Consider the following 25,532-nt stretch of genomic DNA (forward strand, 5'->3'; position numbering starts at 1 on the left):
CCTTTATGGCTTATTATCAGGAACCGGGACACCAGACACAGGTGAGAACTAGTGATTAACACCTGCTTTTATATCCCTGCACAACACACACACACAGACTCACAAATGATGTGTGAAGAACAAGACATGTTGCAAAATGCCTCGCAGCACTTAACCTTGGTTTCTTTGTCACACGTTTCAAATTGCGTTGACCTGACTTCCCCTCTTCCCACACACACACACGCGCACACACACACACCATACCCACAATCTGCATGTTGCAGGCAGATCTATCAAATCCCCATTTAAATTTCACCAGGCGATATTACATTTATAAATGGGAAATCGCCCAAAATGTCAAGGATTTCATGTTCCAGAAGATTACTGATACTCAGTTTAGCCTTCACCCGCTGCCTGAGCCGGAATAAAAGCCCGGGGCCTCGCACGGCCTCAACTTCGTCCCTGGCCCCGAGCCTTGATGGTGGTGTGAGCTCTATACACCATGTTCGACAGGAGATTAGACAGATGTTATAGGTTTTGTGTGTGTGTGTGTGTGTGTGTGTGTGTGTGTGTGTGTGTGTGTGTGTGTGTGTGTGTCTGCTCTGTGTGTGTGCCACTATCAGGGGTTATACAGTATCAAGCCGATCGCGTGTGTGTGTGTGTGTGTGTGTGTGTGTGTGTGTGTGTGTGTGTGTGTGTGTGTGTGTGTGTGTGTGTGTGTGTGTGTGTGTGTGTGTGTGTGTGTGTGTGTGTGTGTGTGTGTGTGTGTGTGTGTGTGTGTGTGTGTGTGTGTGTGTGTGTGTGTGTGTGTGTGTGTGTGTGTGTGTGTGTGTGTGTGTGTGTGCGCGTGTGGGTTGTTTGTGAGAGAGAGACAGCGAGGATTTATCCGAGAGGATTTTTCATGCCAAAGTTTCCATCCATGCAAAAAGGATAACCTGGCTTTCTGGGTGGGCGTGTACATATGTCTGCAAGTGTGAACATGCAAATGTGGCTGAGATGCACAAAGCGTGATACATTTCTTCTGTATAGCCTCAACCAGTGATTTCCAACCAGTGCTACTTGTACCTCTGGGCGTACTTCAGCAGATGCCAGGGGGAGAAGATGTGCAGAGATTGTGGAGTAGCTCAACTAATTAGATGGAAAAGAAACCAAGCTAGAGAAATAAAGTCGGCCAGAGTAAGCTATCCGACACACACACACTGAATGTGTTTCTAAGACTGCAAGAAAACCAGGTATCAAGTTGGAACTGCTAGTTAAACATAATATGTTAGCTAATAACGCTAACATTGAAAACAGTTTATACAGTTTGCTTAAAGTGTAGATACATTATTGAAATAAATATATTTTACCCATGCTAGCATAGGTAAACGAAGCCCTTATATGTGTAATATTTATCTTATGATGTATAATAATGTATGTATTATAGTTATTGTAAACATCTTAAGTTGTTTCCACAAGGTTGGGCGCAAAGCAGCCAAAACAGCCAGTTGTTTTGTTTCTATGGTTACATTACATTACATTACATTTAGCTGACCCTTTTATCCAAAGCGACTCACAATAAGTACATTCGACCAGGAAGACACAACCTTGAAGAAAACAGAATCATAAAGTACATCAGGTTTCAGAGAGCCAAGCATTTCAAGTGCCTCTCAACTGGCTATAGATACGCCAGTCCTTTGTTAGTATATAAGTGCTCTGTTAGCAGTTCTTTGTTAGTCATTCTATCGCTCGAGTTACCTTCTCTGGTTGCTTGCATCGCTACATACAGCTGTCATCTGATTGGTTGTGCATCAAAATGTCAGCAGTAACTAGGTCAAAGTTGAAATAATTTGAATTTTGAGCACAGCACTCTGCAACAAAGTCGAGAAATCTCCATCGAGCGGTCTACGGGTACGGGTTGGCACCGCTCACACATGAAAACACAACGCTTTACGCCATATCTGATATGACGTACCCGTGATATTGTCAGCTTCAAAGTAAAACTCTTGAATATACAGTAGTTAACTTAAAGGCACTGTAAGTAGATTGTTCAAGGTTCTCCCCACCTCCCCAACTTTACAAGGCTTGAGGTTCTGAGAGCGAATTAAAGCAACCTTAGATTGGCTCTTGTGTTACGCCTTGTTATATTTGCAGTTTTCCAGACCCTAACCATAACCAAACATTTCATTATATATCATCCCATATGTTCTTAAGATCTGGCATCTCTACGTTATCATATAGGTTGACGCCCAGAATCCTCTTGAGCAATAATGGGGGAAAAGAGAGAATTCAGGCAGAAGCTGTGAGGATCGTAAACACCTCGACACGCCGTCAGTGGTTCCAATGAGTGGAGCCATTATCTTTGATTGAGTCTATACGTTTATTTTTCAAATGGCTGAGACTCCTACATCCTGCCACTCTGAGTACAATCATCAATGAGTGTAACATCTACTATAATATCCCCTTGTATGTGAGGAGGACACACCTGGAACAGAGCAGCCGGTGTCAGCGGAGGCACTGGTGGGTGTTCGTCAGATAAGGTTAGGAAGCACAGATGTGAGGCGAGGAAGCAGCTTCTTCTGAAGGCACTTTAGATACCCTTTTCTCACCCTGGAGCTTTCTCCTTTAGTTCCTGCTTCCTCCTTTTTCTTTCCTCCGCACCAGCTTTTTACTCTTAGCAGCTTGTTAGTGTGCCTCTTTTTATTCTATACTATTGTTCTCTAAAGGCAAATGCATTAATTATTCATCCGGATTCGGCGTTCAAAGCTTTTCACTCCACATTCTTTCCCAGCAAAGTGCCTATCAGCCTACAGGGCTACGAAACAAGGTGTTCTCCGAGGGGAGACAATATGGGATGTGCTCACCATAAAAAAGAACATTGTCTATTTTTCCTTTGAGCAAACATCGGAAGGAAGACGTCTACAATATTATCTCAGAGCCCAGGCGGTCGATTTGCAGAGACAGTCAGAAACAAATCAATTCTGATCATTGTTTTGTTATTTTAAGGGGGGGAACAACATTTTGTTTTCTTTCGTAGTTGTTATTGTTCATTTTCCTTCCGCTGAATGACTGTATTCGGATCTGTGAGCATCTAATTGAGAACAAATCATTTGTTATCGGTTATACGCACCATGGCGGCTTCAAGAGGCCCAACAAATATGATATTCTGCACGGAGCATTGACACACTTTGAAACTCTGTGAACAAGTCTCTTAGGATGGAGTTTAAATTATGTATGTGCAGTTCAGTGCAGAGCTCTGTAAACAGTTATGCTCTTAATGGACTAGATGACTGACAGCACCCTCGCCTATGTGGCAGTGTTTTCTTTTTTCCCAGCTAGGAGAAGGTTCCGAACAAAATGTGAAGTGAGTTTTGTCTTCGGGAGTTAGGGTTGTGGGGGCAGACGAGTCTTAGAGTACCACTGCTGAGAATGAAATAATAATAAGGGATGTATTTATTTTTGTATTCATTTATTTGCATTTTAAGTACATTATTTGGTTATAAGGCGTAGATAACAATACTAAGACTTGAATACAATAAACAACTTCATAACAATCCACAAATAAGAAAAAGAGAAGAAAGAAAATGGGGTAAGGAGATAAAAGAAACATATTAACCATAACTTATAAGATAAAGCTAACACATAATGAGGGATATATGAATGCGCAAACAAATCCCAACCTGGGATCAATAAAGTACATCTTATCTTAAAACATCAGTATGTCATTGGTGGCGGTAGATAAAGGTTTTAAAATAATAAAGTCTGAATATGTTACATACAAATAAATATGGTTTGTTAAACATGTAACGTTAAAGTAGTGTTCTTATTTTGCCCGGTACATTTTGAGATTTTGAAAAGCATGGTGTTTCAAGTGTGCATTTGCCAGTGGGCGAATGTTAATTTCCACTTCTGAAGAAACTTGATGCTCTGTGCAAGTAGGCGGGAAAAAACATGTGCCTACATCAGAATTGGCCATCGGCGAAATATGAGTCAGAAAAGAAAATGTGATGTATGCAAAAACTCTTTTTCATACATCCTTAAAAATGACTTCAATCGATTTGTAACCAGCGAGAAAATGTTTCAATCAGAAAGGTCTGTAGGTCCGCAGAAGCAGCACACAAGAGAATTTCCCTTGGTTTTATTGAACAATAAGGGAATAAAAAGCACTTTTACTGATTGTTTCTGAGTTTATTAGCAGAAAACGTTTGACCAAACATTGAATTGCACACTGCTAAGTAATTTCTTGGATCTTAGATACAAAGGGAAAAGTTCAAGCTCTCTTTTCATATCACTTTGTTCAAGTTTCACTCATATATTTAAACAAAGGAGGCCATTGAGAGCAAGCCCTTTTTTTTTTCCAAGGACGCCATTCTCTTAGTCTCAATCGTACCACACAATAACCTCACAATATCAACATGTTTGTTCTGTGAAGTGAAGTGCAGTCAACACGTACAGAAGGAGTGGAGTGTTTCCCGCACGGCTCCATGCCCATAGAGTTGCTGCTCCTCCTACACAGTTGCTGTATACAGCATATACAGCTCCAGGTCATTCATTGTGCTTTCTAAAGCCTCAGGCTTACACTCAGGACAAAAGAAGGTTTTATTAACACATTATGAAAAGAACTGTACTGCGACCTTGACCCAACATACAGTATTGTTGAGCCTCACGCTGAAATCTTTTGTCCGCTCTTACCCTCATAACCTAACAATAGCAGCTAGAACAATGGACAATTGTGTCAGGGCGACTTTAAATACAGGAACACTGCTGGCTTTCATTGTGCTTCTGGACCTTTTGTTGCATGGTGTCCACTCTTCCTGTTATTGTCTCCCTGTTTCTTCAAGTTTATTTTGCCTATTGCTTTTCTGGACCGTGTTCCATACAAAAAAAAGACATTAGGGTCAACATTTTACAACTATTGCAGATACAGTGTTGGAAGAAGTAATCAGGTCCTTTACCTAGGTAAAAGAAGAACATACAGCGTTTTAAAATACTCCACTTCCAGTAACAGTGCTGAATGCCAAATGTTACCTTGGTAAAAGTAAAAAAGCATGGAATAGTACTTAAAGTTAAAAAATATAAAGTACTTAACAAAGACCCGATTCTGAAGTACAGACGTATTATCAGCTACATTTACTTCAAATATGAAGTACTCGTTATGCAGAATGGATCTTTTTGTAGTATTTTATTGTTATATGTTTTATTTTATCCTGTTTTATACATGTAAGACTATTTTAATATTGTAGTTAGACAATGTGAACCAAATTAAGATACTTGGAATATTGTGTAGATTAGTAGTAAAGTACTGCATTATACCATATCAGCATATCATGTGTTTTTACTTTTTATATGTACAAGGTAACTAGTAAGTGTTTAAATGAATATAGTGAAGTAAAAATACCTATATTTGTCTCTTAAAGGTCCTCTATTATACGGTTTTTCCTCAATATATTATAGGTCTCATATATATACAAAACATGTCTCTGAAGTGTTTGGCTCTAAATACCAAACAGATCATGCATTGTAGCATTACCCATAAACCCCTCTGTTTCAGCCCTGTTACAAAAGTGCTGATTCTCTGTCTGTTACTTTAGATGAAAATAAGGAGCCACGCCCAGTGTTGGGAAAGTTACTTTTAAAAAGTGTTAAAACAGGGTACAAAAATACTGGACTCAAATGCGACGACTCATATATTTTAATGAGAAAAATAAAACAAAGTTATAACAAAAAATCGCTCTTGCGAGGACAAAACAAAACTTCTTGATTTCAAACAAACAAAAACTCTCCTCTCTGGTAACTCTCCTCTCTGGTTTAACGCTGGGTCTCTGGACATAAGCCGCGTTATAAGCCTGAGGTACTTTTCCCACAAAGGTTCATGTGAACTCTTAGGCAAATGAAGCCGCTGACGTCACTTCTTCTTCTTCTGCTTTGGGTTTACTGGCAGGCCGCAACCCACTTAAACCCAAAGCAGAAGAAGAAGAAGTGACGTCAGCGGCTTCATTTGCCTAATCCACCCCCAGGGACTTTTTCTGGTGTGAACGCGATCTGTACTTAGTTCATGCGAACTAAAGAGTTTGCATGAACTAAGTTCGCATGAACCTTTGTGGGAAAAGTACCGCAGTGTGAACGCGGCTCATGGACTATTTAAACATGAGGGAATTGTGAACAGGTGGACACAATCAGGGGCGGGGCAGACGCTGACGATGGCGGAAAAACACCCAAAGTGAGGAAGTAACAGGACCTGAACAGAAAGACGAGAGGTAAGTACAAAATAAAACAGGAAATGGGAAAACGAGACATGACATGAAACACGGGGACTTGACTAGAGATGACAGACATAACATAGACAGACAAAACGTGAAGTAACAAGAAAACCTGACTCTACATAGAAACCTGACTAAACATGAAATGACAGACATAAAACAAACACAACTAACACAATTGACGAGACATCACAAAAAGTACTAGTAATAGTTATAGTTACTGCTCTCAAAAAAGTAACTAGTTACTAAATTATAAAAGTAACTAGTAACAAGTTACTTTACTTAACTTTAAAAATAATAACAATACAAATACAAGTTTTTGTGTTGTTCTGTGGCACAGTAAGACAATGCTTTCTGTCCTGCACACAGTTTACATTTTACAGTAATATTTTGTGCGTCCTTTATCCCCACAAATTGAAAATTGTGGTTATATCTCGAAGTTGTAAATGCGCTGCTGCTCTCGCTGATACTTGCATCTGCCATTGTGTGTGTGTGTGCTGGTGGTGGGCGTTGCCGTGTATGTGTGTGTGTGTCTGTGTATTTTTCCCATAAGGCAAGACCCGCCCAACTCTGTCTCTGATTGGCTTACCCTGAAATGTTACCCCGCGTTAAATCAAATCAAGTTTTATTTATATAGCACATTTATAAACGATTTGTGGTCGAGCCAAAGTGCTGTACATATAATAAAAATAGCCTACAGTAGAGACACTTTACAGCAAATACAACAGCACAGATTGTTCAGAATATCAGTATGAGAAAAACGACACCCTCTGTCCTTAGACCCTCTGTCCTTAGACCCTCACATCGTACAAGGAAAAACTTCCAGAGAAAACCCACAGTGTATTCGCCTGTAAGTTACATCCGCTGGGAGATTCGGTTCAGTTGGATCACATAATGTAACGCAGTAACGCACCCATTTAAATCACAGTAACTATAACGGCGTTACTGAATGGGAATAGGTAACTAGTAACGTTATTAGTTACCGCAAAAGGTAGTTGTGTTACAGTAACGCGTTAGTCCCAACACTGCCCACGCCCCTCTCATTTCATTTCAAACCTTTATTTAACCAGGTGAATCCCATTGAGATCATCAATCTTATTTTCAAGGGAGACCTGCTGAGAGATATTGGTTAAAAAGAACACAATGGTGCTCTAGGGGAGATTCAGGTGATAAGGTGGGGGCGTTATGACATCATAAAGTGGCCAAAATCTGATCAGCTCATTTTCAGACAGGTTTTTATAAATGGATCAGGACAAAAAGTGAGCAAATCTTTTTTCCTGAAACTTTCAGAATCTCTTTACACAGAGGGGACACATGTTGATGTATAAAAGACATGAAAAAGTAGATTTTCCATAATAGGTGACCTTTAAATGTGGTGGAGAAGAAATATAAAGTAGCTTTAAACGGAAAGTAAAGTACACATATGTCAAAAAGTACTTAAGTAAAATATGTGACTCAATGTTCTTAGTTACTTTCCACCACTGTGCATATAATAAAACGTGAAAATCAAACGGAAACACGTCCAACTCATACACAGAACCCATTCTCAGTATGCATCTCTCGTGTGGACTCATGTGTGCTGACCAACATGTGACCAGCACTTGCCTCAAACGACAGCATTTCCCAGGCCTTTCTGTTACCAAGTGTAGCTTACTGCTCGACAGTACTGCTGCTTTTGTACTGATATAGAGGAGGAGGATTACACTGAGGCCCACTCTACCCTGAACTTCTTCTGACATTAAGTTCTCTTATATCCTTATCAAATAAAAGACAATCATTATAAATTAGATTAAAGGTGTACTTCTTCGCTGAAGTTATGACATCACTATTCTCCAGCAAAGCACAGGAAAAGGGTCATCTGCTGTAAGTATATAGTTAAAGTGAGTTCACATTAAATAGAAAATATGAGGCTTTATGGCTGATTTAAAGAAATGCAACCTATGTTATTAGTTAATGTTCACCTTGCCTAGGGCTACGTATTAGTGCAGTATACATTCTGTTCTATGGGTATACGAGGAATGAAGAAAAGGTCCAGAACAACATTCGGCTTTGAGATCGAGGGGCACTATATCTCTTTTATAAGGTTACTGCTGCTTCTGTAAAGGATGCTTTAGAGATGTTTGGGTAGAGATGCATGATTTATATTGGGTAATTAATGTTATTATGTGCTATTCCGTGAATTCAACTACAGCCGATAAATTAATGGCTGATAATTGGAAGCCAAATTGCTTTCATTGACTAAAGAAGTGCAACACATACTCCTGATAAAATAGGACGGTATGCACGATCCGCCGAAAACACCAAGAAGACAGCACACTAAAAACCAGAAAGCCAAACATGCAGTCAGTGTTGTGGACATTGTGTATGTGGTGTAGGAGCTGGAAAACAAGATTGCGTGTGTTTTTTTGAAGTGCTTCACTAGAAAAAACACATATCAGTCAGAACTGTTTTTATTTTTATTTGATCGAACCAGGAAAAACAAATCTATTTTGCAAGACAGCCAGGGAGAAGCACTTTAAAACTGTACAGAGACCAGTTCCTGAGTCTAAGTTCATGTTGCAGCTGGTTCCAAGCAAATGGAGCAGAGCAACTAACAGCCAATACTAAATGCCCGAAGCCCATAGGTCCTCTTCTGACAGGTGCAGATCTGCAAATAAGATGGAAGAGCACCAAGAATAGCCTTATGATGATGAGTGGTCAGAGCCCCTCCAACCCGAGCATACAAGGCGCAATGATGCACAAGGGTCTAAGATCGGAAGTGAACCTCAGTGCCTCGTGGTAGACACGATCCAAGTAAGATGGCGTATAAAAGACGCATTCATCTACACATACATATCTTGAGTCTCTTCAATAAAGCTGATGATGATGATGATGATGATGATTGTGATGATGATGATGATGATGATGATGATGATGATGATGATGATGATGATGATGATGATGATGATGATGATGATGAAAAAAATCCATATCATCTCTAGTTTTAGGAGGTATTTTGCTACTGAAACAAAATGTGACAAATAGCTGGATATTTTTGGTGTATTACTTTGAATGTGTGTTTAAAATTGGCTCAGGTTGGCTCCGCTGAATTTGATTATTAGTTAGCAGGGACATCCAAGGAACACATCAATCTTTGGCTGAATACTTCATAGCCCTATTCTATTTTTTTTCTTAACAAACATGCTGATACACAATGCTGAAAATGAGATTATCTCTGTGGGCATCTGTTGCATTTAAATTGGAAGACATTAGTCTTCCTGCACAGGCACACATCTACTGCCAGAGTACGAATGCGTTTCACTGGGACGCCCTGATTGCCTCTAAACATGTTTTAGTTCAATCGATGTTGGAGTCAGTCATGATGAAGGATGGCTGTTATTATTTCCTAAACTGTGTCCCTTTGGGTTATTCACTAGGAAAACAATGTGTTTTTGTAAAAACTAAACTAAATGCTCTTTTGAATGCCACTAGAAGATGTACCTGAACTTTCAAACATTTCAGAATCAGGTTAAGTAGGTTAACACATCAAATACATGTGCTTCTGTGTGTAAATACAATAGTACTAGTCTAGTACTATTTTAAAACCATTTAAAAAAACAATTATAACATTTTGAAAAATTAGAAAAACTGTTTGAAAATGTATAAATAAATAAAATAATGATATTAAAAAATCATGATTTCTGAAATAACACATTTAAGGTGTGGGAGCTTTGCAACAGTTACATTATAACGTTTAAAAAAAGGAAATGTTTATAATCATTCAATTAAAAATAATTACATTTTATAAGAATAAGACATTTTACACTAGAAAAATAATTCTATGTGTAATGTAAGAGCTGTGTAGTTTTGAATATACAGTATATACGCAGCGTTCTGCAATATCTATCTCCATTAACTCCTACTCTTTCTCTAACTAGCACCAGCCCTGCTCATAAGTACTACCTGGCCATGGACCCGATGGGGGAGGTTCTCTACGTGTCGGACACGAGCAGCCGCCGAGTGTACCGGGTCAGGAACCTGGGGCAGCCCAAAGACCCCTCTCGTAACCTGGAGGTGGTGGCCGGCACCGGGGAGCAGTGTCTACCTTTTGACCAGAGCCACTGTGGAGAGGGCAGGAAGGCCGCTGATGCTGCACTCAATAACCCCAGAGGTAGGACACTATACATCTGCTGTACAAAAATACGCTTTCTCTGACAGCTCACAGCTATTACACACTGTCGCTGTGAGCTTACATGACATGAATCACCCCTCCAGCAGATCAGCATTTACTGATACTTGCTCTGTGACTATTTCTCGGAAAGCACCACAGACCACATACATTTTGAATGTATTGTTATCCTTATTTCATGAGAAGAAGGCTGGCAGTCTGCATGTATGTCATCACATCTCATCATTTCCTTCTTGGCAGAGTGCAATATGTTCAGAATCAGTATTGTAATCATCATGGGACACACACAAGCTGCTGTCACAATCTCATCAAAAGTCACTTTGATAATCCCAGATCTATCTGTCTCCTGGAAGTATTTGAAAAATGGAAATCCGCATGGGAGAGTGATTTATTTGTTGTGTCACACGGCAATATTGTGATATATTTAAATTGGTTTCATTAGCACATCCATCAGTCCTTGGTTTTCAGAATGCGTGGTTATAAAATATATCATGCTAGAAGATATATCTGCATCTGTAAAGGACCAGTGTAAGCATAGAACTCCACAGAACTAGTATTAAGCCAAAGAATACATTTAGGATAACTTAGTCCAAGAAACACAGTGTATTCTTCTCTGGCAAAGATACACTGCCTCCACTAGTTAGTGAGCAGCATCTGTAGTATTTATGTTGCTCTCGTTATGCGTATAAGGTAATATTCCTTTTATTAGCCTTTTTGTCATTGTTTTTTTCCAAAAACCACACGTACCCCTTGTTTATTTTCTTGTGTTGTCGTGGTTATGCTTTGTTTCTATCCTTATATCATTTGATGTTCAGCTTTTCAAGATGCCCACTCTAATGATTTAGCGGTAGCAATGGCCCGAGGGTGAACATTAGGCTAAATCTTTATTTTAAAAGGGCCCTGTTGTGCTTTTTGGGTTGAACCCTTTCCTGTAGTGTAGTATATAGGTTTTAGTGCATGTAAATGGTCTGCAAAGGCTGACATCCCAAAGTCCCCTCCAAAGGGAATGTCTTACACACTCCCCCCCCCTTCCTGAATATGCCTTGATTGGACTCCTTTGTTTACTTCCCTAACATAGTGACATCACTATGTAACACGCGGCTTCTATTGCCTAGAGCTCTGACACATTGTATGTGATATGTTACAGTAAGGGTCAGGACATCTGTAATCCGTTGACAAATACCTTTTTGAAAATTAAACCATGTAAGCATGTCGAAATGCAAATGTGAAACCTGAAGTAGACCCTAATATGTCTTAATTCTTTGCCATTAATGATATAAATAAACCAAAAAACTGAATGCACTATAAATAGAACTGAAACAAGCCCACAGAACTGGCATAGACTAATAGCAAAGTGTGTACATGTGTGCCGCCTTTATCTCCTCACTGCAGGATTATAAATGCTACACAGGCCAGTGGATAGTAAATTGCAGGGGAGAGAAGACATTGTTCTTCTTAAAAAGGTGTGGCGCTTCAGCAGAATGGTGCAGTCCAATCATCCCAGCCCCTCCTCTGCAGCTGCTCAGTCTTTAGCAAGAAGAAGATCGGATACAGGACACTGACAGGAAGTTGTGAGCTCTTTACATCAACACCTCAACTGAATTTACCTTGAATGCATGCACTCAATCTAGGGGGAAAAAGTGGACCTAAACAAGTGCCTGTGTATCAGGATGCTAATAAAAGAGCTGAAAGAATTCAACTTTAATATGCCCGGGGGCGGCCGCCACAGGCTGGTTGCTGTTTTAGTATACATTAGAAACCTGTAGATGCCCTTGTTCAGAACAATTATTAAATTCTGAACTGACTCCCCACATTTTAATTGTGTGTACATTATTCATTTTCGGATAACAGGCATGAACTACTGTTTTATTTTCTCAGACAAAAGATAATTGCAGTACCACGCCATTGTGATTAGATGTATTCACAAAATTATAATGCTGACTTTTCTTTCCCTTTTTAAAATGCAAATATGTTTATATAGGACATCAGTTTTCTGAAGCGTAATCCCTGCACTCAGTTTTATGTTATGACTGATTCCTGTGTTATGTTTTGGCTAAAGAGACAATCATTAAAATCGTCAGTTCTCATAAAATGTGTGAAATGGCACTTTCACTGTAAGCCCTCATATATTCAAATATGCTCGGGCATTAAAAATGATGCTTAATTAGTTTAAAGGACCTACTGCGCTGTTACACAAAAACAACCCCCCACATCCCCACCAGCCGTGTCGACACCAGCGAACACAGATTGATGGATTCACCCTGGTTGTGCCCTGCCACCAGCATTATTTAAAATATGAATTGATTAAACCATCCAACGCTAATTTCCCCCACTCTTTAGTCATCCAATTGAAGTGATTATCATCATTGGTTGAAGGCAATTACTTTGTTTATGTGATTTACCTTAATAATAATAATAATAATAATAATTGTTCCAAAATGGCTGTTTACAAAAGGAAACGGTCTGCGTCACGTGCCAACACACTGCTAAAGCTTTCCAACAGTAGACAGTTTGCCAAGTCACAGCAGGAAAAACACAGGTGTAAACTTGTAAATGTGGCAGCAGTCCATTCGGGTGTTCTAGTTTGAGGACGCTGGCTCACTCGCATTATTTACTGGGACACTGATGGAATGAAGCCATCATTAGTTTGATTAGTTGCACCTGCGCTATTCTTACAATTACCACAAAGACTCAATAGTCTGACTCCAGTCCACATCCAGACAGAAATAGATTTGATTCCAGGCCATTTCTAACTCAAGGAACACTGTCAAGAATCTTGACTTGTCTTTGTTCCGGGTATTTCCCATGTAAAACAGATTTTGATTGAATGCATCGTTTCATTTACATAATTTACAAAATCAGGCAAATCATGTTCCAGAAAAACTAGTCCATTCATTTGTTAGTTCGAGGCTGGATTACTGCAATTTCCCATAGTCACGATGTCCCAAAGCATCCCGTGTATTGACCGTGTTTTGACAAGAACTGGAGAAAAAATATCAAATAACCCCCTTGTATTAGCTGCGCTTGATTTCACATGAATTGGAATCTGATCCAAACAGCTTCACATCACATCAGCTCACCTGTCATCAGTCATCCGTTTGCTAGTCGCCACGGTGAGCAGGATTGTTGTCCGATCACATGTAAGAAGTTCCGGTTGAAACGGTAGAATGGCATGTTCAATCTAGCCGATGCAGGAGAAAAGACAGGTTGACAGCAAAAATGTGTCCGTTTAAGGATGAGAAGACTGAGGGAAATACTTTTTTGTTCCCCTCGGGGGCCGCACGTGGCCAGTATGCTTTCTTTAGAATCAAGCCGGAGCAACAATGAAGTGCAGATACACGCACACGCACGTCTTGAACAACTCAATCTTCCAAAACGGAGGTAAGCTGAAAGCAGTTGACGTCGCCAAATCATTCCCATAGCAGAATACATGTAAAATAAAAATGATAAAGAAAGAGCAATGGAGGCTTAACTGAGAGAAGCTGGGCAAACACAATGAGCCCTTTTTGGACACTGAACTAATAAAATAGTACGTGACTGGCGTGATGCCAGAAGGGAAAGCAAAATAGATGAAATGTAAGAGAAAATAAATCAGATACCTCTCTCAGGTTTCTCTGCTTCAAGACGCACAAGAGATCCTTGCTAAAGATTTGCTTCAGCAACTTTGTGATGGCATAAAAAAGAACAATTCATCTCACTTGTCACGGATGAATCAGCATGTACGGAGCACCTTTATGACAGAGAGAGAGAGAGTGGTGCAACGCTTAGAAACTCCCCACCACGGTTTGATATATCACTGCATAATGTTTCTGTGTGCGCCTCTGGGGGACATATACTCAGAAGTCATGAAAACTCTGTGATGAGACACATTTCTGACAAAGGTCGGCGCAACTTTTGATGATGTACCTCCCCCACAACAATGTCAGAGACGGGGAGCTCTTTTGGCCCACTCCCACAGAGCTTCAAAAATGCAGACTCAAAATGTGTTCCCTGTAAAATGAAAAGAAAAGGGTTGTTGCTGCATTTCTGACGGATATGGCACCTCAACTCTCGGACTCGAAGGTGCAGCTTCAGGGAAGAAACAACACAGTGACCTCGTGTCTGTGGCACATGGTGTTCAGAGGACGCTGGAGGTGTTTAAACCTGACATACAGGCGGAGAGGGCCGGCGCACTCCAAAGATGTTGGAACAAGCAAAGAAACCATGCTGAGTTCCTGGAGTGGCTGATCTAAAATGTTCAAAGCCCCTTTGAGGAGTTCTGCTTGGGGAAACAATGTTCCGGAAACCCATTTCATGTGAGAAATGTCACGGAGTTCTTGAGGTAGAGACGGAGCTTCTGACCAGCTGCTCTGCAATCTTGATTTGACTCCAAAACGAACTGTTGCTGCTGAAGGCTCACTGTGGCCCTGTCGCTTTCTGCACAGTATAATCCCGTAAGATGCTTCCTGTATTGAAATGATGGCGCATCCTCCCTATGTGTGCTTCAACATACTGCTGTGACTCAACATTTTTCAACATGAAGAAATCATTCTAAAATCCACTCACAAATGAATATTTTCCAACTATCACACCTTTTTTCTTCGTAGTTACAGAAACCTTTTTCTAAAAGCTATGCTATATCTGACTTGGCACTTCATCTTTTAACGGTAGTGCCTAAAAACACAAACAAATTTGACATATCGTGCCTGTATTGAAATGTAAAGACTAAAACGCTATGTTGTCAGTTCACACAGCGAAGTATACTTGAGTTCACAAGTCTGCATGTTAGGACTGAAGGATATCATTTGACCCATTACAGTTGAGCTGACGCTAAAAAGGTAACAAGACAGTCAGGGATAGGGATGGTACCGAGCCCCGGTATTAAACAGGCCCCGGGGCAGAATTATTAAAGACCGTGGTACCGTTAAGCCCGACGTCATCGGTCTTCAATCGGTACTGGAGACATCTAAAACATGTCATATGTATTATTGCTACACAAACATTATATTGCAGTTTTAGTGTCGCCAACTCCGTTTCTAATACGCAAAAAGACTGCAAAATGCGTTTATGATTATTTTTTGTATTTTCAATCTTTTCCAATACACACACACACACACACACACACACACACACACACACACACACACACACACACACACACGGCGGAGATGGCAGAGAGAACTAAGCGCTCCAAGGTGTGGTTAAACTTTACCCGTCTCGATGCTCGTTGCCAAAAGTGCAATAAGAGTTTAGCATGTACGGGCGGTAACACGAGCAATTTGTCTAAACATTTAGCAAAAGAGCTCCACATCCAGACGGAGGAATGCACCGGGCTCGACTGTCTTTCTAGCAGCTCTGTAGCCACGTCCACGAGTAACGTTTCCACGTCAGGTGTTATGTATGCTAGCAGCAACACACGGAGTTAACTAAAATATAACTGAGTTATTTATTTTGTTAAACTTTCAGCTATTCTGTTTACAGTTCTGTCATCACATTATTGTCGTTCACAATTTGTTTAGTTAGTTTACCTTATTTCTTTCTCCAAAAGAACCGATAAAAGTACCGTTAAAAGACCGGCTCGATAAGCGGTATCCATAAAGGTAGTAGTACCGTTACAACCTTAACGATACCCATCCCTAGTCAGGGAGATGTCAGTCAAGCAGTGTCTCCACACCCACTCAGTTCTGCCAGCTTCCCCCCACTTTAACAAGCATAACTTCCCGCAGCAGCGCCACACACTCTTCCTCATACAACACGACCCAGACTTGCACCATTGCAATCTGGAAGGGTGATGTGTGTTGATGTAATGTGAGGAAACCGTGTTAACACATGGGTAATAGCTGGCCATAAAATAGAAATGCAGGACTCATTTCACTTGACCTTTTATTAAAATAACATTAACAGCCTGACTAACAGGGTAAGAATGGCTTGCTTTGACTTACAGAAGAATATGGCACTATTAAGCTTCTCTAAAAGAGAGAAATCTGCAGATTCAGCCTTGATTCCTTTCCAGCTTAAGCCCAGTTCAAGCTATTTGAATCATTGCACATATATTTGAGACATTAAGCCCAGAGTGTCGATTGAAAGCAGTTCATCACTGTACCCTTAGTTATTAGCTGACAGAAGTGGATTCCAGCAACATTTTAATTTCCCTTCTACACCCCTGCCTTTTAGCCAGAACAAGTCTCACTGGATCTTTGTGACATCAATAAAGCACTGTGCCCACAGAGAATAAAGAATATGGGGCTAGGGAGGCGTTTGCTTCTTTCTTTGCACTCGTCTGAACTAGCAAAATGTAGATTTACACAAAGTGCAACAGTTTGGAAACTGACACCAACATGGCTAAACTGTCAATACGTGAATACTATTTCATTCAACTGTACTTCATTATTTAGATATTGTATTAACATACAGTGCATGAAATCATTTTGTACGGATTTGTAATGGTTTAAATTACAAACGAACATGACTCTTTACCTGACGACACTAATACTGCAACTTCAAATATTAGTTCATTGGGGATAATAATATAAAATACTTTGATGCAACTTACACATTCTAATGTTTATGTTTATATTATTTATCGCCTTAATCAATGTTTGTAATATGGCCAATTGAATCCGTGTATCTACCGTCCATTTGTTTTTCTTTATTAAACAAGTAAACGGAAGAGCGTCTGAGAGACGTTTTTGCTTTTTGCTTTTTGCCTCACTAAACGGTCTAATGTAGGGGTTCCCAACCTTTTTTCCCAAGAGCCCAGCGGTAATTAAAGTTTAAAGTCTCAAAATGCTACAACTCCTGTCACAAACTGGATGAATGTGAAGTGTTTTGTTAAAGGAGGATGAAAGCGTAATTAAGGAGCACTATTGGAGCGACTTTGATGGTTATGGGACTCAGGATGAATTCATTTGGATTCCCGCTGAATGAAGAAATTAAAGGACGGCGCAAGTGGAAACAATTCAGAAAGGGATTAAACTGTTTAAAACACATGCTCAAAGTAAGCCGGATTTTGCCGATGTGTTTATGTGGATTCAAAAGTCGTAAATAATCTAAATGGAGGAGACCGATCTGATCGGAGCAACTGTGACAAATTATCCAACTGAAACCGGCATGGACAATGGCTATGTTTTTAAAAATGCGCTTATCCAGAAAAGCCTGGTTTGGACACTTTACGGGCAGAAGAAACATTTCTATTAAAGAAAGAATTATACATTTCTGTCTTTTTATGCCTATAATAGCTACTAACTTGAATTTTTATTAAATCGAATTAATCAATTATTTTTTATATTTTATTGTAATGAAGAGACAAGGCTTTTAGTGACAATCATGTATTGCTTTACAATTATATGTAAAAAAAATAAATAAATAAAAAAGTCTAAATATGATATTTGGCCTCAACTCATCTGAGGCCTGGCGCCCCGCTGCGATCTTTGGTCGGGAACCACTGGTCTAATGGTCATTGGAGCGAGGGGCGGGGCGAAACTCACGGAAGTGATTTCAAAACAAAAGCACTCGTGTGCTAAGAACAGTGATAATATTATAAACAAGGGGAAACTAGGTGAATTTAGCGATCACAACGAAAAGGGCCAAGACATATATTGAGCCCAGAAAATGAATGTTATTAAGGCTGTAAATATAATAAGCCTGTGTCTAAAATGGACAACATTGTTAGGAGATTTAAACTCCAGCGATTCTGCACTGCGGTCACTCAGCCGCCTCTCGAGTTTGTTTTTTCAATTCAGCTGCTCTTTTTTGTCCTGCTATATTTGATGATCGATACAAGTATTGTTATCATAAGTTCTTAATAACTGACACTGTTGAACTCGGTACTAGTTTGACTGCTACCAGAAATAAAATCTATTTATGTTTCATGTGGAACTACTTGAGCAGGTCTCCCTTGGAAAAGAGATCAATGATCTCAATGGGATTTTATCTGTATAAATAAAGGTTTGAAAAATGAAAAAAAATGAAGTACTTTTACGGTCTACTTAGTGAATAATCCTCTGCCAGAGTCTCCTCCAGTACATAATGCATGTCTTCTGCTTTCTTTGATGAATGATAAAAAGACAATTGTACCATTAGTTCTTAATGATATTGATACTGCTTGACTCAGTAGTCTTACACCTACTACCACAATACAATGAAGTACTTCTAGTGTGTTTTAAAAAAAAAAAGTCCTCTGTCAATGTCCCCTCCTGAGTACAAGAATGCATGTTTTTCTGCTATTTTTAATAAGCATTAAAAAACCTTTCTTCCTGAGACTGATATTATTGGACAGAGTATTTTAAGAGGATATGGTGAACATATTATCAGCAATACTTCCAGTCAGTACTCTGTCTTTAGAGTCTGGCCTGGATAGCTGGTCACAACTATCCGTCAGCAAAGTGACACACCCTGTCACTCTGGTTGGCCTCTTATGATGCTGCTGTCTTTTAATATATCATTATTTCTCTGCCGCTAGTTCCTTCCTGGCAGATTCTTCATTCTCATCAGCCTCATCCTTCCATCAGGCCCAGTCAACGCCTCCAGCACACTTAGTGTCTGACTCCATATGATATTGTCCTGATGCTGTCAGGGTGAAGCCCCATGATCACAACATGACCCGTCGAAAGTCTGAGTGCCAACTGCCAAGGACCTCATATTATGTCTGTCATTAATGTGACATCACCCATTATAACTTTGTTTCTCTTCTCTTAACTGAATAGTCCTGTCTTTAAGTATAACCCAATGTAAAGTCCTTTTCCTGCACCATTGTAAGGCTTCAAAACAGGCATTTTTACTGTATGTGTTTGGAGAAATAACACAATCAATAGCCCAGAATTGTACTTTATAAACTATGAATCTTGGTGCTTGAAGAAATACAGACTGGTTAAGCCGGCCAGGTTATAAATGCCTTTTTTGGAGCCCCTTTTTTCAATATTTATTAAAATGTCACTAGTTTTTTAAACAAACCACTATCTGAGGATAATACAAGCAACCATGAAACGCCCTTTATCTAGATTCTAGAGAGCCATTAAAGCCCATGAAGAATTTATGCTGTATTAATAAAGTTGCCACGTGTTTTCAAATTCAAGTTAAGGCACTACAGTATCTGTGCAGAACATTACAAATATTCTTCATTTGCAGTATTTTATTTTAAAAGTGTTCAGAAAGAATGCATCAATATATATCTATATAATATCAATATTGTTAACTTCAATTAAAGTCAATTTAAGTGGGCAAAAATGGGTTAATTGCCATGCATGTGATGTTTGATATAGTTTACGTTGAATTTCAACTATTTTAGGCAGAAAAACGTATATATTGACTATAACTTTTTTACAATTTACTATAATTTAGAAAGGTTTTTGTGAGAAATCATTTCAAAGTAAACTTTTTTTCATTTTATATTTAAATGTGAAATGTTTGCACACAACATTATTCATTTATACATTTTTATAATTTAAAAAAAATTATGAATCAATAAATGTTATTGTGTTTCATTGAGGCTGGGGAAGATATATCAGCATGTAGTTCAACATGCAAATGTTCTAATACAAGTAAGTATATGTACAACATGGAAAATAAAATAAAATAAGTTTAATAGGATGTGGATTTATTTTCTCTCACCTCAAACAATTCACTCACAAAAAAACATTTTGTTGAATTGGACACATTTTTCGAAGCTCTATTGACTGACGTGCAATGACTGGGATTGATGGAAGAATCTGCGAGGAATGATGGAGCAGAGAAATAATCATATTTTAAAAGACAACAGCTTCATAAGAGGCCAACAAGAGTCACAAGGGTTTGTCACTTTGCTGAAGGATAGTTGTGACCAGCTATCCAGGCCAGACTCTAAAGACTTTCCAAGGGGTAAAAATGCTGCTGCCGGAGTACTGACTGGAAGTGTTGCTGATATCAAGTCTACCATCCTCTTAAAATACTCTGTCCAACAATATCAGTCGCATGAAGAAAGGTGCTTTAACCATAGGTTTTAACGCTGATTCAAAATAGCAAAGAAACATGCATTCTTGTACTCAGGAGGGGACATTGACAGAGGATTATTCAAAAAGTACACAGTAAAAGTACTTCATAGTACTTGTGGGAGTTGTTTCACTAGTACTGAGTCCAACAGTGTCAATCTCAAGAAGAACTAATGGCAGAAAAAATAATAACAAACTCGAGAGACGGCTGAGTTAACCGCAGTGCAGAATCGCTGCATAGTTTAACTCTCCTAACAATGTTGTCCATTTTACACATAAGCTTATTATATTTACATAAATACAAAACATATTTGAATAAAAACCATGAGAGCCAGATATGTAGGTTTGTTAGTTAGTGATTAACAATACTGCCATGTCATTAACTTTGATCCCTTTAGTCCTATTTAGAGAATGTGGTGGTGGTGCACTTGTGCCCCTTGTGGCTGAAATTAGTATTACAACAAACACTAGTGACCCTGGCATACAAAATACAAAGACAACTACAACAAAATAAATCTTGCCCCTGGCATTTCTTAATTTTCCTGTTTCACCCGTGAAAAAAAGGAAATTGCAAGATTATTCTGGAAGGGCCATTTTCACATGTTTAACCCTGTAAAGCCCAAATATAGAAAAACATTATTTATTTTTTTTGACCTTTCAGATGTTGTTGTAAGGAGCCTCTGGAGCAGAAATGAAAAAGTTTTCCATGTTTTTACGTTTTGGTAAGTTTTTAGGGAAATGTTGTAATATTGCAACGTGGGAGCATAATTTCTGTATTTCTACTCACATTGGCTGAATAAATATATTGAACAACTAATATTGATTTGCAGGATTGATTGCTTACTTAGCCCTATATCAGTATATAGCATGAATAATAATCACACATCAGTCATATTTGTAATGAATAGTCATTTATTAAATAGTAATGCACTGGTATTCCCAAAAACAGTTCCTGTCGTCGGAAAAGCACAGACGGACATCACACTTGCATTGCGTGTTTGTGGACCTGTAAATGACATCCTCTGTGATATCTGGACCTGACGGATCAGTACTGGGACTGATAACATGTGTTTTCAGCCAGCGATATCTGCCACGGGGCTTGGTGTGTTTATTTGGTTGGGGCTCGATGTCCACATAATCTCTGACAGGAGAGATCTTTTCAGATGTTTAACCCTGTAATGGATCAACACACTTTCCTCTCAGGGCTTGTGTACATATTTTTAATATTTATGAAGTTCTATGTTTATAATCCATCCTAGATATATATCCTTTTGGTTTAAAATGTAATTTACAGTATATTCTGTAAATATCTGATGATAATGCTAGTGAATATAAATGAGAAAAAAGTGGGCGAATTTCGCACAATGCAGAGGAGGAGAAACCAATATCACCATCATCCATCAATGTCATGCGGGTGTCAATAGATTGGGTAATGAGTTATGGTATGAGTTAGTGATAATTACTATTAATCATAATTTAACTACTTTTCAACCACTTAGACTGAATACAAACATGAAGTCTGTAGCTCTGCTTGCCACGTGTCACTGAACTCACCAGAGATGCAATCAATCTTGGGTCCAGAGCAATCACAGGAGGTGAACAATGGAACAGAAACATGCTTACATGTATGTGGCTCAGGAGATAAATGGACCTTTAATCAATCAGGGTCAGTGATTTCATCTCCATCATTTTCAAACAACAAGTGTCCTTGCGCAAAACATAATTTCCCTCCATATCTATGCTTTGCTGGATAAAGGCTTCAGCTGAATGACAAGTTATAATAATAATGATATGTTTGACGGATCGTTCTGCTAGAGGTCATTATATGGAAAGTATGTATGGGAAGGCTTTAATGGCAGTAGATTGGGCTTGTGTGGGCTACCTCTGCTCAAACAGCTTGTGCAGCCAGGAAGAAGTAATAATCTGCTCGCTGCCCTCACCAATCACACCCACACACACCTGGCCACCTCTTAGTCCCCAGGTCGCACGGGAGATTTAGCGGTCGGAGCTGTCAATCAAGCTACACCCACAGTCCTGCGGGCCTCTTCTGTCCGTCACCTTCAGCGTGTACGCGCGATGCAGTCTGACGTCGGAAGCCAGTCGATATGAAGCAGAGTAAACACAGCGCACAAGTGTCCCCGTTCTTCAAATGCCACCGGATTTTTAAACACAAATCGGTTCTAACAGTTCAGAGCAGAACTTTTTATTACCCCTAACTTCCTGAGTTCATATCGATAAGAGAGGGAAAGGATGATGAAAAGCAAAGGGAGATGATAAGAGGAAAAGCAGATTGGAGCTGATTCCTGCTTCAATCTGACAGATGATCTGAAGACTGTTATTCTCAGGCTGCGTGCCCGCCTCAGAACACGCTCTATCTCTGTCTTTGTACGGTAATAGAATATTCTGTCCCAAGACTCCTCCTGTTCCCGCTCAGGTTTTATACTCTTTGACTCGCTGCACTTCACAGACTCATCCGTGGCCATTGTGCTTCGAAAAAAACCAGCCCTGGAGATTTCTGCCCCCTAGCTCCCTGTCATCCATCTGCCAAGGCCCACACTGCCCCTCCTCCCCTCACCCTCTTACCAATGATAATGAGTGGTAGACTTCACAGAGAAATATCTGTCGGTTACTTCGGGTTTTTTTTTATTAAGCTGAGGCTCTGTGATTCTCCGCCATTGATCTTGACTCATGTTCTTTGGTGAGCTTCTTCTGTAGTTCCAAATTAGAGCCTTCCCCTTTTTCTTTTTTCAAACCTCAATGTCCCTTTTTCTTTCAGCAGTAAGCCCGCTGCAACACGGTAATATCGGTAAAGCACACCAAACAGTTGTTGAATAGTAACCCATCATTTTAATTCGGCCAGCGATGTTGCAGCACATTGCCAAATGTCTTGTCTCTCCATAGTGTAAACTACAGGGATTATCTTGTGTCCTTCAAACAGTCACTTATGAATACAACATCTAGGGCATTGTTTAGAGTTGGCTCCACATGCTGTACTGCAGTCAATTAGCTCGGTAAATAAAAGGCCTTGCTCCATTTAGGATGGATCCTATGTCTGACATGAAAGAGTCGTCGCTCCCCAAGGACCCAACAGCCTTGGCTCACTTCTACGAGTTCCTTCTGTTCACAACAACAACAACGGGTGCTTTCCGTAAATAATAGTTGCGTGTATGTAGAAATAACCGCGTCAGTGTTTCAAGTGAATGTTTGGACAGAAGAGTTCAGACTCCAGTGATTTAGAGTCGTCTTGTTTGCCATGTGCAGGACTTATCTGTTATGTGTTGACTAGTCCAACACAGTAAAGCTGATATCCACAGAGAGAGGTGTGCACATGGCAGTGTGAGTGCTTGTGTCAGTCTCTCCCTCCGACCCACAGGGGGCAGACTAATGCCCTTATCAGAAGCTGACATGCTGCCACCACATTCCTCCCCCTTGCCCCCGTCTGCCTTTCTCTCCCCCTCCTCTTCTTTTCTCTCCTCCTCCTCTTTCTTACACTCTCTTTCTCCCCATCTCTCCTTTTCCTCACACAGACCCAACACAACACATGTGTCCCCATCTCACTCTGTATGCAGCTGCGAGGCATGCCATCAGAGGCGAGATAGCAGGGCCCGGTTCGCAGAATGAAGCAGCGGGGTTTAAACCGGCTGCGGTTATTAGCATGTTGAACAGCTAGGGAGTTATGAAAAAAAGGAGGCACAGCCAGGGGTAAATAAATATGCTTCACGTGGCAAAATCACTCGCTTGGCCACCAACCTCAGACCACAACAGCCAGGCTTCATGCTGAACTGTATCCGTCTTGGCCGGCGGTTGACATTTAAGCAGCTTAGGCGGATGAATATCTTCACACATTGCATTTACAGAAATGACTGGAAACATGGCCGTGTGCAGAGGAGCGTTTCCCAGTTTTGTTTCATCCGTGTGAATCAAGCCTTCAATGCTGTCAGCAAGCCCGTACTCAAACCATTAACTCAGTCCCCTGCCTCCACTCCAGCAGTGGAGGCCTGTGAGTGGTGGTGTCCTGCAATTGCACAGTTCTAATCACCGCAGCCTGCGATTCACTTTCTCTGGAATCTGCCACTTCTCCAAATGTATTCGCTGGCTGCTGCAGTGAAGTTGGAAGATCTCCTCGGGCTGTGTATCCACGATGCCAGCTGCTCTGTGTTATAACTTTTGGAATGAATACGCCATTGTTATTCTGCCGCTGGCTCCCACAGCGTTTAGCACAGAATGATTGTGAGAAAGGGAGAGAGGGAGGGAGGGAGGGAGGGCAGATTAAATTGATAGAGAAAAAGAGAGTGCTATGATAGAGAGTGAGCGGAAAAATGGTGGGCAACAAAATAATGTGAAAAATAAGGAGGGAAATATAGGACAGCAGAGTGAATGTAATGAAAAAGATAGAGTGAGAAAGAGAAGTCAGTGTTTTGCATCTGAAGCCTGCAGTGCAGCAGTCCCACACCTCATCTGCATATGCAACTGGCCCTGTGGCTGCCTTCCCTCAGAGGGTCAACTATCATTGTTTCTGTTGGTTCAAACAGAGCCCTGCCTCGCAAAACAAGGGCATCAGATAAGTCACACAGTTGGGTGTTTTTCATATGTGCGCGCAATTTTTAACAGCCTGCGCCTGTATTTCATTTCACATTGACCGAGCTTTGTCTTTGCCCCTGGACATTCCTGCATTAATGATACACACATGAATTAATCACACAGCCAGGCAAACAGCAGCATACTCTGTGATAATGCAAATTAGAGCGACGCCATTGGGTCATGCTATTTCTACCACAGCTTGTTTTCTCGCCGCAGCATCCATGATAATTAGGCGATGTGCAATTGTTTTGTGCGACAGACATGCATCACCGAGCAGCCACAATGAGAAGTTGTGCCAGAAATGCATTTTCTTCCAACACTAATGCTGAGCATATAGCTGCCAGTGGCGAGACCCACGGGGCAGAGTAAAAAAAGCATCAAGCACCGCAAACAGCACGCAGGTACATCCAGGACTTGTCCAGGCAGTGAGCCATTTTTACGTGATTGGAGAAGGAATTGCAGAGACGTGGCCGATGTCCTGTTTGCATATTTACTGCTGACTCTGTCACAGCCAAAGCATCTGCAGTATGTGATGTAAGAGCTCCTGACAACTGCAATCATTTGACTCACTACTATAGGTAAGCTATTCCACTGCATTGCATTGTCACAGAGAGTCCCTTT

General features: G+C 40.2%; 1 protein-coding gene across 1 annotated transcript in view; it reads left to right on the forward strand.

The window, feature by feature from the left end:
- The window catches only part of tenm1 (teneurin transmembrane protein 1), a 195,427-nt gene that overhangs the window by 125,799 nt on the left and 44,096 nt on the right, over positions 1-25,532 (forward strand). Inside the window, exons 21-22 of the mRNA XM_034092269.2 lie at positions 21-41; positions 10,136-10,368. Of these exons, the coding sequence (XP_033948160.1) occupies positions 21-41; positions 10,136-10,368 (254 nt within the window). The remainder of the gene's footprint in view (positions 1-20; positions 42-10,135; positions 10,369-25,532) is intronic.

This window comes from Pseudochaenichthys georgianus, chromosome 10 (genome assembly GCF_902827115.2).
Source record: "Pseudochaenichthys georgianus chromosome 10, fPseGeo1.2, whole genome shotgun sequence".
In the NCBI taxonomy this organism is placed as follows: domain Eukaryota; kingdom Metazoa; phylum Chordata; class Actinopteri; order Perciformes; family Channichthyidae; genus Pseudochaenichthys; species Pseudochaenichthys georgianus.